Source organism: Kryptolebias marmoratus, linkage group LG4 (assembly GCF_001649575.2).
Source record: "Kryptolebias marmoratus isolate JLee-2015 linkage group LG4, ASM164957v2, whole genome shotgun sequence".
In the NCBI taxonomy this organism is placed as follows: domain Eukaryota; kingdom Metazoa; phylum Chordata; class Actinopteri; order Cyprinodontiformes; family Rivulidae; genus Kryptolebias; species Kryptolebias marmoratus.
The window spans coordinates 18,446,044-18,466,560 of NC_051433.1; the positions used below are offsets into that span (position 1 = coordinate 18,446,044).

A 20,517-nucleotide genomic window follows, 5' to 3' on the forward strand; every position below is an offset into this window, starting at 1 on the left:
CCCCCCCCCCCCCCCCTTCAAGGTGTGGAAGATGAGATAAAAACAGGAAGTAGGGCACACCAGAGTAAAGAATAAAAAAGTGGAGCTGTTTGCTCCTTTGCTAGGCTGTTCTGATGTCTTTTTTGATCCAAATCTGATTATTAATGCCCGCCGCCAAAAGGCGAAGGTGCCTGATAATGTCTTTGCCCACTTCTGCGTGTATGTGTGTGTCTGTCTGTTATCGAAATGTCTCATGAACGACTGGACGAAAGTTGATGAACCTGGCAGAAAATAATTATAGGATGTAACTCTGCAACTGGTTAACTGCTGAAGCCAACCCAACTCAAGATGGCCACCACAGCCAACTGACCTTCAGAAACATAAAAATGGCTATAAGCTTTATCTCGTGATAAAACATGAGATTGCTCATAATGTTATTTTCAAGATTTGACCAAAACAGCTTCAACTCTGTCATATTTCAACATAAAATGATCTTAGTTTGAAACTCTGGCAAGAAAGGTGGCGGGTGATATGTATTCTTTAAGGCAGGGGTGTCCAACCCTGGTCCTCGAGGGTCACTATCCTGCATGTTTTACTTGTTTCTCTGCTCCAACACACCTGATTTGAATCAATGGATAATTAACAGGCTTCTGCAGAACATGAAGAGGTAATTAAACCATGGAATCAGGTGTGTTGGAGCAGGGAAACAAGGAAAACATGCAGGATAGCCCACGAGAACCAGGATTGGCCACCCCTGCTTTAAGGGATGCTAGGCCTTTCATTTATCCTGCTTTTCTGTGCTGCGTGACAAAGACTCATCCTCTGCTCTGTCTGAGTTTTCATAGATTTCTACACTTTGTTGTATCCTAAAATAGCTCAGGTTTACTTTTCCCGTAACAAGTAAAGCGTAACATGGCTGTATCTAACACGGTTTTCTGTGTTTCTCTTTCAGGAATCCGTCCCACTCAGATCAAGACCTCTGAGAAATGAGCTGCCAATGTAAGTCCCTCAGCTGACCGCAGGACTCAGCTGGTCATGCTGCTTTTAATTTGATTAAACTGACTCAACGAGAGCACAGATACTTATGCACACACACAGAGCCTTGAACCTTTACTCTTCATCTCACTTCACCTCACCAAACCAGAGACAGGCTTCATCTCTGACACAGTTTATCAGGAACTAATTGCTATTCCTAGCCAACACGCCGACACCTCATCAAAGTAGGACTCAGCACTGGAAAATTCAACTTTCAGACACAGATCTGTCCCTCCGTGTTCTGCTGTGGACTTGCCACTTCTGGTTTAAGTTTATCATCCTGAGTGCAAGGAAGGGCTTAAGGCATTATCAATAATGGATGAGGATGTGAAACTTTTTTTTTTCACAGAAGCTGCAGTGTTTCCATTAAAGGCCTGGTAAGAGTGGCTCTCTATACGTCTGAAAGCTGGTGTTGTAGTTTTGAGGCTGGACGTGATTGCAGAGATAAAAGACTGCAGGGTTGCACTGCAGATATGAACAGGAACCATTTTTTCCTTTATTATTAAACCTGCATCGAATGAATTTTTATCTGAGATGTATGCAGATTCTGACCTGATTTTATATCAAATGCACAAAAGTTAAGGCTGTTATTACTGAACTCAGAGGCACATTTTTCAGAAACATACCTTGTATGCTGTTTACACACAAGGTAATAGAAAATTATTACTGATATTAAAGGAGTTATTATTGCACGTTTAACAGATCTTCTGTAGGTAAATAGATAGAACACGTCATTATTAGAAAGACCCAGGCTGCACAGATGTGTTCATGTTTGTTGTCTTTACAGTTAAGATGTTAATGGATCAACTCACAGCTGAGAAGTTTCTATGTGGAATTTACTTGTTATTGTATGTGTGTGTGTGTGTGTGTGAAAGTTTCAGAAAGTAATCATTGGATGTACACCTACAACAGATTAAGTTCTGAAGCCAGTCCGATTCAAGACAACCACTGCAGCAAAGTGATCTGAGCAAACTCAAAAATGTCTAGAACTCAGTGAAATGTACAGATATTGAACTAAAGTTTTACATGGTAGTAGCTGAGAGTCATTCGCAGCACACACTCCAACCAGTAACATATCGCATGAGATCTCGCAGTCTCACATGAGATTGTGCTAGGTTTTACCACAGCAATTACAATGTCGACATTACTCACCATGAGATGATCCTAATCTAAAACTCTGGCATTCAAGTGAACGGGTGATATGAGGCCCTTCAAGGAATGTCAAGGCTTCCATTTTTTTGTGCAAATATTACTGTTTTCTATTCACACAAGCAGGATCAGCACTATAGGGATTTGTGTTTCAAGACATCTGAAAGAGTTCATGACATTATGGTACAGGTAAATAGTCAAAAAACGTGACCTCATGTCATCTTTTCCTAGTCTTTCTGTGATCGAAAATTGTCTCAACGTTTGGGGGGGAGGATGGAAATGTCAAGATTTATCATGCAACAATTGTTGCAATGAGAGTTCACACTTCCACTTATTTGTTATGTTGGTCTGCAGGACTGAAATTACAGAAAGCCAGAAAATATTCCACATAAAGTGTTTTAAGAACTGAGACTATTGTGTTCTTGTCACTGTGTCATTCGAAGGCTTCATCACAGGCATATCAGCAAAATAAGAATCCGTTCAAAATATCCAAATTAACAAAAGTAAAGAGTTAAATTCACAAAGTGGAAATATTGTATAAAGGATATGTTATGATGGAGCATGGCAAACCCAGAAGGCAGACTCATGACAAAGTAAAACACTAAAACTAATTTATTAACAAAAAGAGAAAAAGAAAACAAAGGCTGACGTGGCAGCGGCAAAATGAAAAGAAAAAAAAAGAAACAGGGTCAACCAGGAACTAAAAACGGACATACAGGAACGACCTGAAGGAATGAACCAGCGAGGGATGGATGATAAGAGACCGGTTTTAAAGAACAGGGGGTGAGAGGAAAATGAGTTGCAGCTGGGAACATGACAAGGAACAGGTGAGGTGGGCGTGGCAGGCAGATCAGAAAATTACTGAGCAGAGGACAGGTGAATGGTGACACAGGAAAACACAAGAACTAAACTAAACACAAGAGGAACAAGAAATAACAAAGAATTACAGAAACACTAAACAAGGAACCAAAAGCAAAATAAACTCAAAAATATTTAAGTCCATGACAGGATAAAGTTGAACATGGAGGGGAAAGGGGAAACCACAGAGGGGGTTTATGGATGCAGTGAAGGAGGATCTGCAGAGGGTTGGCGTGACAGAGGAGGATCAGATGGAGGCAGATGATCCATTGAGGTGACCCCTTAAAGGCCAAAAGAAGGAGATGACGTCATATAACTTCAATATGTTGTCACAGGCTGCTCATCTGTATGCTTCGCATGCCCACAGTCCTGACTTCATATTTATTTTCATGAATCCTGATCAGTTTGGCTTTATGAGTTTATGAAATGCAGCTGCAAGGAAATGCGGGACATAACAATCTTCTTTCCTTTGCCTAAAGAATAGTCCAGTGTTTTCTGAGCTGTAGTAGACAATAAAGGAAGCATTTAAGCTTCTCTTCTTATTATATCAGGAAATTCAAAAAGTTTTTTGTATGTGTGTGGTCACCACTTCCTGTGTAATTTTGCTTTGTAATGAAAAAGTTTTGACAACATGGCTGCAAACATAATTCAAAATGGAGAGAGCTTCTTTTTTGGTCGCTGTGTTTCTCCTCTGATTTCGTCTCCGTCTCAGAGAGCATATGTTAATGATTTCCATTTTGCCCCTCCGTCACTGAGAACAGCTTGAGAGGAATTTATAAGGAGCAGCAAAACTGAGCAACAGGAGTCAAGCTGCAGGCTTTAAACCCATAATAAGCTGAAAGTGACCAGCGAGGACCTGAGAGGTGATCTGCAGCTCATCTCAGAGATGCTCCCCTCTCCGATAACCTAAAGGCGAGCGAGCGTGTCCACTTTACGCCCGAATGAGTCCACCGGTGCTTACGAGAGATCAGAAAAGTCAAATCCCAGTAACAAATATGATTTATCTCCACAAGTCTGGGCTGCAGGTCGTTTCCTGCTGCATTTAATGTTTTTCTTCTCGCCTAACTTTTACTGAGGGGAGCTGACGGCATTGATGCTTGTTGCTACATTATTGCATCATGTGGTGAACAATCTCAAATGAGTCAGCTGGTATTTCTCACTATTTTACTGTTACATTTAGAACATTTTATCATGGTTAGCTTGAGCAAAACGTAAACTTTTTCTATACAAAAAGCATTCATTAACGCAGCTCCTTTTTCGGGGGGCTTTTTCTCTCCTTGGGATTTTAATTTTAAAAAAATATGTACGCTGCACAAAAATTATTTTAAGGTTTATATCTGGAAGGAAAAATACTTCCTCACTTCCTGTGGCCTCTTCAGTGCCACACTGCACACACAGCTGTTGCTCATAAACAAGATACAGCTAATAGTGTTTCCTTTAATGCTCACATCCACTTCTATATCACACGTACACACAGAGGCAAGTATTAGCATACAAATATGGCCGACATTCACACACACACTTCTGCTCAAACAGACCACAATATAGAGCCACTCATGTGGGCACATATTTCCTGTTCTTCCTCCAGAATCAGAGCTGTAATACTGCACTTTGGAGATAACAGGAAGCTCCAATAACTGGCCTCCTCTCTGTCTATCCTGTAACACCTCTTTCGAGCGTCTCCTTGGGGTGGGAGATTAGAGTATGTAGCAGGCATCACACTCACAATAGAGCATGCTGGGGGTGTTAGAATTGGATCTGGAGGTTGCATTTGACAGTGCCTCTTGGACTTGAAGCGTGCACAAAAGCCATGTCGTTTGATGACACATTAATCATACAACACTCACCACAGCAGGTTAATTTCATACTTTTCTCTTCGGGTCGGACGAGTAGCTTTTGCCAGGGAGGGGCGGCGATCGGATCGATGAAAGGAGAAGCAGGGAGGATGCTTCCACGGCGCTGATGAAACGTGACGATCAAAGCCGCGCTCGCTCAGAATGAGAATGTAAAAAGAAAGTTGAGCGGTGCTGGACAGCTGTGATTGATTGCTTTCTTTTTAGCCGTCTTCACACACAGAGAAGGAGACTCGGGCAATTCCCCTGAATCACAACAGACAACTTCTTTTGTTTCAGTCTGTTCTGTCAGTAGCAGGATGAAGTGCTCGTCCGCTGCTGTTACAAAACCTGTTCTGTGTTAGAGTGCTCTCATTGTCCTACATATTGTGAAAATTACTTTCAAAGAAAATGGCCGTTTATCATCTCATCTGCAAATTCAAAAACAGGATATGAACGCTTAAAAAAAACTGTAACAAAGAAACCTCGATTTCACTTGGTGATAAAATGTGACGCTACCTCTGAGATCTGTGTTTCTTTCAGGTTAATAACTCAACTCAGGGCACAGATACCTTCTAATATCTCAAGAAGAAGCTTAAACACACAACACACTCACTATTAATAGAACAGGTTCAAAATCTTCACTTTATTCTGCTATCTCAGGGCTTGTTGTTGAAAAGTTGCCACCAATTTTCCAATTTGCTTGCTTGCTTGCTCCAAATAATCCCGTCTAAAGAAGCGTAAATTGCAAAATGTGTCCTCCTGTGGTAATTTCTGTCTCCTCCTCTTCATGCACACAAGTGACAGTCAGACAGTAAGACAAAAAAATGTGATTGGCAGCGTTTCTGTAAGTATTTTGCTGCAAGTGCTGGGGCCTTTGTGGATAAAAGTGGAGAAATTTCAGCAAACAGGCAGGACCCCTTTTAAAGTGACAGTTCAAATATTTTGAAGTGGGGTTTTTTGGACAGGTTATCCACAATTTGTATGTTATCTGTTTTAGATATCGTTGTAAATGTCAGTTTGAAGATATATATATATATATTTTACAAGACCTTATTTACAAGCAAGTCCAAGTGAGGCCAACACCAAGGTGGATTGTTGCTATCAGTTTCTCATTACATGATTATTTACACAGAATCCTGGGGTTATTAGTAGTCACAAACAGCAGCCAGCAGCATCAGCTAGCTGTAGCACTTGTGTTGCAGTTAGTCAGTCTTGCTTCAGAGCAAGCAGTGTAGGCTTTTTTAACACTTATATTGGTGCAGTTTTCTCTGAAAAGACAGGTGACACCACATAACCAGTGGAAATGCAGTAAAAAAAAGAGGACAATCGATTGACGTCACACACAAAAATGGCTGCCTGCAGTACAGCACATATTCAGGAGGAAGAACTGTTTAGTTTGTGGCTGTGATACAGAGAGGATGTTTAAACTAAAATGCTTTCAGCTTGACTTTCATTGATTTATTAGCTTCAAATGTTGAGTAATACATGACATTTTATGGATGGTTAGCTGCATTGTATGCTTACCATAATAGAAAATAATGCCTCATTCATGGCATTCTCACTGGCAAAAAAAATATCCACTGAGGGCTACAGTGGATCATTTTATTTTTTGTGTTTCGACCATCGTTAGACCAATATTTTTTCCCCCTCTGTGGTCTATGAACACTCCTCTTTACCGATTACTCCTTCCATGAGTTTTGAGCCATGTGATTATATTTGTGATCTCTCATACAGGGATCATATAAATGCTGGTACAGGCGAACCAGCTCCGCGAGAGCACCGAAATCGTTTATTTTGAATCGAGCAGCACGCTCAGTCCGCACCGAGTTACAAAAATTGGGAGATGCACAACCGTGTGCCACGACACTGCGTGGGACCTTCACGTAGGGGGGCGTGATTGTGGCACTGTTGGTGCGTGCACTCGCACAGTGTTTAGCACATCAAGTATAAATCTAGCTCGAGGCACTTCCCACTGACAACAGTAAAAAGGGTTTATAAATTGGTGTGTGCACGAGCAGTTGTGAAATTTTTGAGTATGGAGTTATTTTAAGATGTCAGCAGTCCATTTTTGCCTTGGCCTTGCTAGGATTAATCATTAACTTGTCACTCCAAAAGTAAAAAGTATCTAGTCTCCAACAAATCTACAACAAGAAAGATTTGTTTTAACAGAACCCCACTTCAGATAGTCTGAACTAATCCTTTAATGGCTATATGTAAAAAAAAGATGATAGAGTCTAATATAGATGCCCAGTATGTCAATGGAAAAAAAGCATGAGAAACCAAAATTGCAAAAAAATTTTTAAAACTCTTCAGTGTCAAATAAAAAATGCATCATGCTTTAGGAGAAGATGGAAACATCTTCAGTTTTGTCTGGTGTTGAAAACATTCAATCACTGTCACTTGACTGTCAGGAGTGAATGACTGCTGTGATCAGACACAACTGCATGCAACCTGGACTAACTGCACACATCAGAGAATATCCTCCTGTCTATTGTGAAACATAGCTGTCTGGTTTTATTTTTTTCCCTTCTTTCCTTCGGTGTATCCAGTCGGTAACATCCTAGCCCTGGGGGAGTGTGTCAGATCCACAATTCTACGGCTCCTAACACATAAACAGACCCATTTCACCTTCCCAGAAGGAAGTAATAGCATTTGTGTTGTTCCAGTTTCAAAGTTTTTACAGATTCACAAAGAAGAGCAGAAAAAGTTGAAATGTTAGACTCTATGAAAGGTTTTAAAGAGAAGCTTGAAGAGACAAAACCAGTTTGATGACAGTTTGATAACCAGCTGAGACGAGGTGGAGATAATTCTGCCTCTCAGCCTGAATCATAATCCCCATGGTGTTTCCCTAACCTTATAATCCAGCTCCAACATTGATTTAAAATGTCAATAGGCTACTTCGATTTATGACAGAATCCAAAATATTGCATACCTTTCACCTTCAGCAAACTCTCATTAGCTTGAATGCAGCAAGTTTTAACAAAATATGGGGACTATAATCAACAGGGTTAGATGTAGATGTATTAGGGTAGGCCCAAGTCTTGGTTATATTCTCCTGTCAACACCTGTTAGAGTCTTTTAGGCCAGTTGTTGCCATATCTCATCACATTAGCTTGCATTCCTGCCTGTTTAAGTATTAAAAACCTGTTTTGATCTTCATCCACCCGCCTCCTGCTTCCCAGCGTCCACGACTACATATGACAGGAACAGTGTTCAGCTTTTAGCTTAAAGACTGCTTCTTCAAACTTTCCAAACAAAACCCATTCGAGGGATGACAGGGACCTGCTGAAATCTTTCAGCGACGGCTGTAAAATAACATTTTACAGAGTTTTGGAACGACTCTACATCACACGAGTACAAGGGTTATTATGAGCCTAATTAAAAAAGAAAAGAGTCTCGGCCAAGTCAACGACTGACATCCCTCTGACACCCCTTGTCAAAACTCTGACATTTTGACAATACTGTGCAGTGGATTATATAATTTTGTGCTTCTACAGCTGTGGGTGGTGAACAAGATGATAATCAGTAAATGCTCACTTTAAATAACAAAAATTAGATGTATGAACCCGCTGTGCAGCGAATGATTTAATATACAACTACATTTTCTCAAAAATACACTTGAATGGACCATAAACCTGTAATCAGTATGTTTCTGCTGTGATAAAAAACTTACATGTAATTGGCAACAACACAGTGTTAGGTACTGCAGTTCATCTCTATTAAACTTCAGAGCGTTGGGTTATAAATTGTGTAAATGCACCATCTCTGCTTTTCCCGCTGGCGTTATGACTGTTGTTATGAGGCAGCGGCTCATCTCTGTGCCATTGACTGCTTGATACGTTGACAGATTGCCATTAGAGTATTATTGTGAAGTCACGTGAGGATTTTCTCACATGAATGCGTTCCTGACCTACATGCCATCCAGCGAGGACCCTTGTCCTTCCTCCCCCCGTCTGATGGTGACCCTTTCCCAACTGGAAGTTTTTTTTTTTAAACTCTTCACTTTTACAGCAGAACATCTCTTTTGGGGTCGAGGCTGCATGCATGTTCTAGACAAAGAACTGTGTGTCAGGCCAAGGGCATTTTTGAACTGGTGGCGTTTAAAGCTTATCCTGGAGGGATTTATGTCAGTGCTGCAGTGGATCATAAAAGACTGGGAGTGACTGCTGCTCAGCACTCATACACGTGTAGCTCATAGATGGAACATGACTTTAACATAACAAAAAAAACGACACTTACGTCTGTAAGTTTGGGGCATACACTAAAAGATTTAAAACATGGCTGAATGTTAACTGAACTTCTAATTTTCCTGCTGACTGATGTGGTTTGTGTTGTTTGCTGTCTCATCAACAGCAGCCGCCTTGAGCTGAGATTTGATGCGATGAGCTGAAATAACAGAAGAGTTCAAAGTGAAGGCTTCAGCGTTCCTTATAATGCATGAGCCTTTCAGCATTTGAAGAGGATCCTCGCTGTGTGTGGAGGATAGCCATTTGTGTGAGAAACTATATTTGCACGGTGTCTGCTTTCAAAAAAAATCTTTCTGTATGCGCACCCATAAAGAATATGCAAGTGCCTGGGTGTGGGCATGCACGTCTCTCTGTCTGTTCGCATTAGTCATGTGAATTTGCCCCGAATCCAGAGAAAGTGGCCGCAGCTGTAGCCCACAACCCTCTGTGTGCCTCACTGTGCACAGCACTCAGTGGGAGACGTCCCCTTTCTTATTCTCACAGAGGAAAAATAACAAGAAAAAAAAAACACAAAGGAGTACTGGACCATGAATGAAGCGCCTCGAGCCTAAAATTGGTTTGGATTAAATACAGTATGTTGCTAAATTAAAAAAGATTGTTCAGGTCTTTTGAAGCAGAATTCTGTGGGAGGGTTGTGAACGATTAATGTCTTACCTGCTATAGATGAACAATAGAGTTTAATTCTGACTGGACTGACAAGCTAACATTTAGCTTATGCAAGAACAGAGACAGCTGCAAACCAAAAACAGCTCTAGTCTCAAAAATGCTTTAAAGGTTCATTCAAACACCTTTATTCTCTTACATCATCGATTTTAGAATACACTGTGATTTACAAAAAATTCTGTAGTTATTTGCACGTACTTCCAGCGCAGCCCAGGGCACTTCCTGCAGGAATATCGTAATATTTCTGCAAGAATACTTGTGTAATGTGAAAATAAAAACCATGCAAAGGTTTAGAATACTGTTTGCCTGTGCCACTGTGGTCAGAATTAAATCCAATTTCTCTAAACTGAGATTGTTCAAAGGGCTTTCTGTAACAGGTAAGATATTAATTGTTCATAACCTTTCCTCAGAGCCCTTACATCAAAAGATCTGAACAACTTCTTCCATATTTGACCTTTCCTGATACTGTTTTAATTAGCCACCCTCACTACAAGATACAAGTTTTAAAGTTCATCCGTAAGATAAGATGTTGTAGGCTTGTTGTGCACGATCTTAAAAACATGAGTGAAAACTCAGGATGAGAGAAACAAAAAACATAAAGCAGAAAAACAAAACAAAAGGGCTATCAGCAAAGTAATCAAAAAAAGAAAGTCTAGGGAGCACAGTTTCCTGTTTTGGTAAAACACAGGAGAGCAAAACATTGTGACAAAACGACGAGTGAGTGTAAATTGGGAGTATCCGTATGCTTGGAGGGATGATTACTGAGTAAGTGCAGCTGAGGATAATAGCCTGTTGAAGTTCAGGCATGAGTGATTAACTGAAGCCAAGGATGAGTGAGGGAAATAACGGTCAATAACATGGATGATAGAAACAAGTAACCAACAATATAATATAACGGAAAAAACACAAAACTCCCAAGATCCTGACATTAAGTCCCCTTCGTTTCCTACATATACTCTTAAAAAGTATTTATGTGGCCATTTTGCTCACTGAGTCATTGTGCTCATACTGAAGAGACCACCCTCTAACATCCAGTGGAAAAGCTCAGATCCACATCTGTCTCTCTGCGCCCTGCCTTGTAAGATTACATGCAGCAGTTATTGCAGCACATTTTGTACAAAAAGGTTTAAATATGTTTCAGGAAGTAATCAAACAACAGAACACGCATTCTGTCAACAAAGGGGCAACAAAGATCACTTGTAAATAAATGTGCAATCTATGCCTACAGAGGAGGTATCTGTATCGTGTGTGTTGCTGTTCAGGCCCACGGGATCTCATGCTGTGGACACAGATTTCCAACCAGTATGTGCTTGTTGTTAATGCTCTATGGTGACAGTTTTCTCTGACCATTAACCGAGCTGCAGCGTTGTTGCTTTGAACCTTCCATGAGGTAAAACTAAAAAAAAATATATATCATTTATGCTTTACTACCTACTGTAGAAAAAGAAGTAGAGATAGGTTTCATTTTGCTACCCAACACGATGGGAAAGCCCACACAGACACACAGCGTAGGTGAAGAGAAAGGCAGTCTCATACACATACGTGTATACGATTTTATGAATCATTGTGCTCTGACTTGTTATGACAAGAATCCAGTGACAGAAAATATGAAACAGTGAATTTTAAAACTGCCGTTGTATATTTGACTAAGCTTCTGTATTTTCACCTACTGCCCGTTGGTTTTTAAAAGTAAAAGAAATGGAACTAAAGAACAATATATAATCCGTTAGTTGTTGTGTTTGGATCAGTTTTAGGTTTAGGATAGTTGGTCCTTTACACACAGGCTTAAAGTGCGAAACGCCTTATAACATTTATAGGTGGACAATTAGAAAAGGTTCTTTGTTTATTACAAAAGTTATGTTCCTTTTTGTTTTGTGTTTTTTCCAAAGCTATCCAAAAAAAGAAAAAAAAAAGAAACAGTACACTAGGGCTGAAACGATTCATTGTGTAACTCAGAAAAATAGATTACAGAAACTCCTCGAGACAAAAATCTTGGATTTGATTCTTTTTTAAAACTATGTGGCTGCATGCTGTTCAGTGGTAACTGTGTTTTACGAGGACAAATATTCTTGTTGCACAGCATGCTAACACTACATTTTGCCAAAAAGGCCAAAACTTTAGGACTATATCAAACAGAAGAAACGCTCAAATATTCTCCAATAAAATCAAATTAGCTACCGCAACCATGCCACATCTCTGAGAGATGGTCTCTGAGTGAAAAGGAATCCCCTGCAGACACAATCACTCTTCACAACGAGACCAACAAGACACAATGTCCTAAAATATCATGCAGAAACTGGTGTTCAGAAGTTAAAAAATGTCTGACAGAAGCTCTATAAAAGCAGTGTGGTGACTCTAGAATTACAATAAGCTTTAGTCAGAAATTAAGGCTCGTTTTACGAACTCTAACTTGATTTTATAAAAGAAATCACCAGTTGTTAGACTTCTATGTTTCCAGCATTGATGCCTTACATGTTTCTTGAGGAGGAGCTCACCTGCATTCAAATTGATTGAGTGTCTTAAACATATTTCCATAAGCACACACATCAAAAGTCTTGGATTGACAAAAAAAAAGCCAAGGTATTGCACTCAGACCCAACTCAGACACTTAGATTTATTTTCTCACTCAGCTCTATATATCTGTCAGAGACTGTCACTTTGTAACAATAAAATCAAACGCTGTAACAGATTCACAGGCATCCTGACATCTCATCCGAGGGCCTGCAGGATACGAGTGACTGACGTCTTTATATAAAGCAAAGCTAAATGCTTTGGAAAGAGTTTCGAAATTGAAAAAAATATAACTGAATAGCTTTTCCGTGGTGTACCGGTGCGTGAGCGTTCAGAAAGGGAAGGAACAGCTTTTATTGTAGGTACAGGTCAGGGACTAATAGAAAAAGTGACTGAAAACCACTGATGTATCACAGATAAACAGGATTAATCGGTAGATTAATCAACTAAATACTCAATTACTAAAATATTTGGTAGCCGAAGTCCTTCAATTTACCATATTCTCTTCATGTACAGATTTCGAAGCCAGAAATAGTTTTCCAGGACATGGAAAGTTCCATCATTGCCATTGTGAGCTGTGAAGTGGTGCCACTGTCTTCCACTGACTTCCTATCTGGCTCATAGTCTTCAGAGATGGGCTAAAATGAGTGGGTCATCTATCACAACAGAGGGGAGAGTGATAAATTTATAGCTGTGAAAATAGGCCAGAGCACAGCTCGGATGGAATAGATAGAGTGTAATTAGGACAAGGTTAGCTTGCTTTACTCCCTCTCTCTCTCCCTCTTTCTCACACACACCCCCACACACAGACATATTCGGTGCAGTAGAATGTGCCATCGTCTGTGTATATGTGAGTGTTCCCTTAAGATCCTTACAAGAATTCAGTGAATGCGTCTATTTGACTCTAAACCTGTTCTTTTACCCCAAAAGTTAAGTAAATACAGATCCCTTCAACCATCCACGGATATTTATCTTCCACATGCTTATGCATCACATGTTCACACTCATTTACACACTCACACCTTTTAATGAACACATGCTGCATCAAACACTATTCACGGACACACACATTTCCTCCTCCAGCACCAATGAACCTCTTTTTTTTTTCTTAACTAAAAAACGTGTTTCTTTTTTTTTTCAAAAATAAAGAAATGAACTCATTGATCTCATATTTCCCTCTACATCCTGTCTCTCCCCTGCTCTCTGTCTTTATTTTCTGTGCTGCTACCCCTTCTCCCCGGTGCTCAGTTTACAACACTTTTACTCATTTTCACACCTCCTCGTTCCTTTGAGATTTGTTTCATTTCCACTCCCGTCACACGCTAGCCGCAGCTTTCCTTTTCCTGATTTCCTACTTCCCCATCCCTCCTCACCTGTGGTCTGTAAGCATTCGTATGTCATGTAACACACATACACTGTGTTTAGACTCAGCACACACAAACACATGCAGAGCTGCCCCCCCTGTCTTCCAGGGCAGTGCTATAAGCCTGTGGAGCAGATGGGCTCAGGACTGACTGACTGAGCTGCCTCCATGTTGTCTACTGTTGCTCAGATGAGAGGATGATGTCCTTTGCATGGTCTCTCATCTAAATCTGGCCACCCACAGACATGCCAATATAGGAACTGGCAACTGCCTGACAAATCTGGATGCTCACAGATTACAGCAGTGCTCACACTGAGGCTTCACAATATACTGAAAACTGATCGCTGTTGCAATACCAGTGTGCAGTATCATTCTGGTAATAAATTACAGGCTCAAGCTGGAATGCTATTAGAATATTTGGCAATCAGATGGCCCCCCCACTGCCCTAAATGTCTACAGTGATTGAGATGTTAGTAGCTGAAGTGCTGGAGCCCATATGTAGTGTTGAGATGATAGGAAAAAAAGGGGAAATTGTCAGTTCATAGCATCTGATATCATCATTGCAATATTTAACATTATTACAGGTGCATGTTATCCAAATATTGCATATATCTGTGCCAGTACTGCAGTATTCTGGATAAAAGTGATAGAAAATCACTGCTGTGCAGGATTCAAATGTCATTTTTTTATGCTCCAACACTGCTTCCTCAAAAGCTTGTCAAAAAGTATAAATAATTGAAAGTAATTTGCGCAGCCAGTTTGTTTGTTTGCCTCATCTCTTTTAATGACTCGCGCGCCTCTCGGACTAATAAAAGAGGAAAGGGTCTGACTTGTAAGTCGGGAACCGCTGGGGTGGAATGTCTCTAGCTTGAACTCGCTCGCTCGTGAAATTGAACACTTCAATATTCCTCCTGAAAAGTTGCAGAAAAAGTCACGGCGCCCCCCGCAGAAGTAGAGTCCAGCTTTTCTTGAGTGCGTCGCTCTCTTGTGGTCACTGACGCGAACTGCCTGCAGCACGGCGACAGAAACACTGGGTAAGGTCATGAAGTGGACATGATGCCAAACATCCCCACCCCCACCCACACACCCCCTCCCTCTTTCCCACCGGAGGAGCAGATGGCTTCTCCCCAGTGCAAAAGGCAGGGGGATGCTGCCTCCACACACTCCAAAAACAGGGTGTAGAAATGCACACTGACACTTTAAGGTTTTTGTGTACATATTTTTTAGGAAAAAATAGTATTAGTGAAGAAAAAAAAATCCTCATTTATGATGCGTTCTGCACTCAGATAATAAAAATCTTATCTGAATTTTTTTTTACTTCACATGTTCACACTGCAGTAAGACTTTGTGTCATTAATTGCTAATATATGTGACAATAAATAAAGCAAAACAATAGTTTCTGCCAGGTTTTGCCGAGTACAAATCATATTAACATCCAACAGGTGTTCATTTATTTTATTTTTTTTTTGGTTTTCTTGTGGAATTAACCCACTGCAGTATTTTCACTGAGAGGAAACAATTGTAGGAAAATAACATGACAAGCATGTTTGTCTGCTGGGCTTATTGACTATTTCAGTTTTTCTATTACCTGGCAGAGGAAATAACATCTTGACCCAAATTTAAATGGTCGCTCTCATGGTAACATAAACTGTAGCTGGATTTGAAATGAAATGCACTGGTTTGATTTGTTCAGATTTGAATATTTTAGTTAAATCTTAGATAGTGTATAAAAGGTTCCAAAGGGAAACAGTAAAATGCTTCTTTGTTTGTTTTCTGGTTAATTGATTCAATTGATCACAGTGCGTCTTCCGCAAGTGCTTCATTAAAGAAGTAGCTGAAATGTTTGGTTTTTAATCAAACAAACACTTCCATCTTATTCCCCAGATTTCATTGAAGTTGGGGTGTAAGGATTTAGTGAACTGGAGACCGCATTCTGCAAATCCAATTATTGTATCTCTAAGGGCCTTTTAATTGGCATGCCTGCTTAACTAGCTCCTAAATTACGTTTTGTTCTGTTTTGTCTTTTTGGTGCAAGTGTCGATGTTTTAAAATTACGACACAAAAACAAGTAGGAACTAAAATCCTTCTTAGAGTGTTTGAAATAGCATTTTTAAACACATAAATGTCCTTCGATGCTATCAGAAAGAGCCTATGTTTTTCATTTGTTTTATGTCTCTACTTTCTTCTATTTTTCCATGTAGTGTGTGATCCACAGTGGGCATAAAAAACATGTTATTTTCTAATGAATCCATCATTCCTTGATTTAAAGGATATCACTCATTGCCTTGTATGCCAAAGTTTTAAACAGAGATATCCCATAATCTGGTAGCACTCAGAGTACAAGCTGTGGATGAGTCTCAGTGACTATCACACCAGATTTTAGCTCAATATCTGTAAAATTAACTGAGTTGTAGCCATTTCTGTCTGGACTGAGGTCAATTAACTGTGGTGGTCATCTTAAATGAGGTTGACTCCAAAGGTTAATCGGTTGTAGATGTACTTGCAAAGATAAAATTTTGAGAGTTTCATTAAAATCCATGCACTGGTTCATGAGATATTTTGCGAACAGACAGACAAACACATGCGGACAGACACAGGCAATTACACGATCAGCCGCCTTGCATGGTGGCGGGCATTAAGTATCAGTCAGCTTTGCTTGTCAGACAAGCCTGCCTCCACCGAAGCTATCACTGTCACTTTAAGTCATAGTGCTTGACATATTAAGGCGAGCATGCCAAGCTCAGCTGAACGGCGTGTCATGATGGGATACGGAGCAGTTAGTTAATGTTGTGTAAAAGGATTGAGAGGATTTGACCCTATCGGCAGATATGGCGTTCAGGAAAACTGTGTTAATAACTCTAAATGAGTCGATGTCTGCAGCCTGTTAATGATGATGGCATAAAAGCCAGCGTTTGATTTATGGAGATTTTTTTTTTTTCTTCTGCAAATGCACTTCAGGTCAGACTGACCTGTGAATGGACTGTTGTTTTGAGTGAATGAATGTTGCATTATCCTTTCCAAAGGAAGAAAGGTCGTTTCTTTTTGGTGGCTGATTCATATTCCGTTCATTGTCACTTTGAAAATTGTTTAAAAAAAATAAGCAGGGCTTTTTTTTTTCCCCAATGACAAGAGGTACCGTTCTTGTTGCATCACCAGGCAAAGCATTGCAACAGCTTGACCAGAGAGACATGGAAATTTACCTGCCAATGGCTGCCTCCCACCTCCCACCGGTCAAATCCTTTTTACTGGTCTCACCCTGACAGTGGGCCCGTCATCCTTGGCTCACCGTGCAAACACACAACGGGAGCTTGGTCACTAGTAGCACAGTTACCCACTGTGGGGAAAGAAAAGATCAATGGAAAAAGAGAAAGAAATATACAAAATGAATAAAATAATACACCACAAAGCTACAAGGAAAGACCTTGCTAGATATGTAGCTTCTATGTGCTTCTAATTTTAATAAGAATTTTCTGAATTTATAAAACCTATAGTATGTTTGTTTATGAAATACGAAAGGCAATAAAACTGAGTCTTGCATATGTTCTTGTTCACAAGATTAATAACGTTGCTCTGATAAATGCCCAGATTTTTTCCCTGTTTGTGATTAGTCAGAAATAAGGAGATATTTGTTCTCTGGCTGCTGCTGTGCCTTACAAAAAACAGAGGAGTGTCTGTTAGCAATTGTTCTCTTACTGATAATGTATTCACTGACCCACAAGCCACAGCTTGTCCTTGTTCCACATGCTGTTTTTTTTAATCCATTTGCATGATATTAGCACAGATGTTTGTTGTAGGAGGCAATGGAAATATCACTCACAGCACTGCATTTGCCTGAGTTTCTATAGTCTGGGTTAACACAGGACTGGATGTGTTTGTGTGGCTGAGCTTATATCCATGATTGGGTTTGAGTGTTTTTTATGTATTTCAGTGCATTTATAATCAGTCCTTTTATGTATTTCTGCCTTGTTTGTCTCTCTTTTCAGGAATCACCTAAAAGGCCATCTGACATCTCTACTTGGCTTGGAGGTCTTTTAGAGGGTTGGACCTCCTTGCTAATATGAAAGGGTTGGGGACAAATCGTAACAGACACCTGTCTGAATCCTGCGAACCCTCTGCTGGCCATTCAGAGGCTCTGTACCCCCAGAAGACCAGCACGTTGCCACGCAGCCCTTACTTGCTTAGCCCCACAATGGACCACTATGGCTCCATGGACCCTCGCCTTTACCCTCCGGTCAACCCAGGCTCCCTTCCAGCAGACTGTATGCTGCCCCTCAACAATCAGCTGTCCAACAGCAGCACCTTTCCCAGTATTCACTACAATTCCTATGACCAGTCGGATTTCTCTCCTCCTGGGGACAGCATTGGAGGCATTGGCACAGGAACCATGGGGACATCTTTGTCAATGGGAATGGCAACAGGTATGGGCATGACAGGGCTGAGTGGACGAACACCTATGATTACAAGTGGCTCAGCAACCATATCACACCATATGACCAAGAATCAAGCACCTCCGAGTTTGCTGGAGTTTGAAAAGCAGCTACCCGGAGGTCGCGACGGATTCAGCACTTTGCAGTTTCACAGAACATCTGCTGCTGCCAAGCAGCGAACGGACAGTCCTGGTCGCATTCGTTACATGCTGCACTCAGTTCAAAAGCTTTTTGCAAAGTCTCAGTCAATGGAGAGCCACAACATGAAAGGAAATGTCAATGGGCGATCTACTGGCAGTGGTGGAGGCTCATCTAGCACCGAGGATGGAGGGAAGCATCATCGCAGAGCCAAAAGTAAAGACCGTGCCACAAAATCAGAGGCAACAAAGCGACGGCCAAGGTCCAACATGTCAGGTTATTGGAGCTCGGATGATTTGGACAGCATTGATTTGAGCAGCTACCACAACTCCATGGCCATGATGACTCTGAGGCATCCAGCTAGCCATGACAGCCAGAGTAAATACATCCACAGTGGCTACAACACCATCAGTTCCTCTAAAAGCATCCATGACATGAAGTATCCGGCTCTTCCTGGCCCCGAGGATGGAGGAGGTGGTGGACTGAGTGGAGCAGGAGGTATGTTATTAAATGATAGTGACTATGTGAAAGGAGGATCTTGGTCTACATTGACGATGGGACAACCAAGACAGGTGATCCAGAAGGGCTCAACTACTCTGGACAGGTCGATGCTCAAGTCCAAATCCTGCCAACCTGAACTGACCTGTAACTATCTGCAAGTTGGGCGCAGGGTGAGTATGCTTTAAATGGATACAGTGAACTTTACATAGGATATCTCCATTTTATGCAGTTACAGAGTGTTTACTGTGTTATTTATCCAAGTAATGATGTCGACAGGGTGATTGGAGCAGCACATTAGGCCGCAGTGGAGGCTTCAATGAGATCCCGTGTCGGCGGATGCGCAGTGGCAGCTACGTGAAGGCCATGGGAGACTTGGAAGACAGTGACGACTCTGAGGGAAGTCCAAAACCCTCGCCCAAAACTGCTGCTCGCCGCCAGAGCTACCTCAGGGCCACCCAGCAGTCTCTGAGTGACCAGCTGCCCCCACGCAAGTAAGAGAATAAACTGAGCTGTACTGAATTATGCAATGTAATCGAGGCATGGCCAACATACAGTTTTTTTATGTTAGGGCTTAGGTTTTATCTTTATATTTTCTGCTTAGCTCTGTAAAATGTACAGCGATGAAAAGGTTCAGACACCCTGGCTCTGATAAAAACATATAGTCATTAAAACTGACTGGGACAACCTCTCAGTAATGAAAAGAAAATAAGTAATCCACAAGATTTCTGTATACAGAGGAAAGAAACAACCTCGCTGTCAGAGTGTGCAGAAAGGCTCAGGCACACAGAGTCCACGCTGAGCTTACTCACGCGTGGAAGTGGTGTCAGACTCCCTGTTGATGTCCACACGCTGGCTACTACCAAACTTTGCCCCACAAAACATCCACCTAGATTTGATACTACAAATAGTTCACACAGTGTGACGATGGCTTGTGTTTGGGCTCACCAAGTGAGTCAGCTTCATCACTCTGACCAAGTAGGAGTGCGCCTTGTTTGCTTTCAGGTGCTTTCTGAAGCACAGCTGTTGCACAATATGTGATGCAGGCGCAGTGGGAGGTGGAGTAGCTTGTTACCGTGTCTTCAGATTTTGATCCAGGGCAACATTAAGTAAACTTGACTTCCACCTGTCAGGTTTTTAAAAGTTTAATCAAATTTTAAAAATTTATCAGAGGACTCATAGAAGCAAAAACTTTATTCAATTAAGACATTGTCTTTAATACACTATGCATTCACTCAAACGGGATATTTTGAATGGATTTTTAACCAAAGCCTTTCAACTTTAAGAAACACATTCATTACAATCACACGCAGGTAATTTACACTGACTGTTAGGTATTTGGTTTACTGGGTAAAAATTCTTAACATGTATGTTATTGACTGATTGTAATCAGATTTTAAAGGTTTTAATCAAAGTTTTGATGCACTAAATATTACTGGTGTAATGGTATGCCTAAGTCACGGTTCAGTAAAGTACCTCTGCATGAGAATCCCATGCCAGTTTAACAGCCAGTAACTCCCCCAGAAGCAGAGACAGAGAAGCAAACCACGCTTGTTAGTGGGGAGGGTCTAAGATCGCAGGGTTTTTTTTTAAATTCACATTGTGCTGTCTTTTTTTATGCATTTTGAACTGTGTCCTGTGTCATGCTAAACAGAAAGTTTGATCCATTCCAGAAAGGCGTTTCCCATTTAGGTTTTGTATGAAACAAAACACAAAGCGAGCAGTGTTTGCTTTAATTATTTTGACAATAACTCGGTGTGAGGCAATACAAAACTGAGTAACATTTCCCGATGTGAAAATACAAATAAATGAAA

At 40.8% G+C, this 20,517-nt stretch overlaps 1 protein-coding gene across 10 annotated transcripts in view; it reads left to right on the top strand.

Annotated features, from left to right (window-relative positions):
• The window catches only part of dlgap4b (discs, large (Drosophila) homolog-associated protein 4b), a 108,313-nt gene that overhangs the window by 67,083 nt on the left and 20,713 nt on the right, over positions 1-20,517 (top strand). For 9 of the 10 annotated variants that reach the window (XM_017422874.3, XM_025007343.2, XM_017422878.3 and 6 more), the window contains 3 exons: positions 932-978; positions 17,624-18,876; positions 18,983-19,197. In XM_017422874.3, the coding sequence (XP_017278363.1) occupies positions 17,698-18,876; positions 18,983-19,197 (1,394 nt within the window). In that variant the 5' untranslated portion in view covers positions 932-978; positions 17,624-17,697. Of the gene's footprint in view, positions 1-931; positions 979-17,464; positions 18,877-18,982; positions 19,198-20,517 lie in introns of those variants that run through there. The other variant, XM_037975349.1, reaches the window with a different exon arrangement.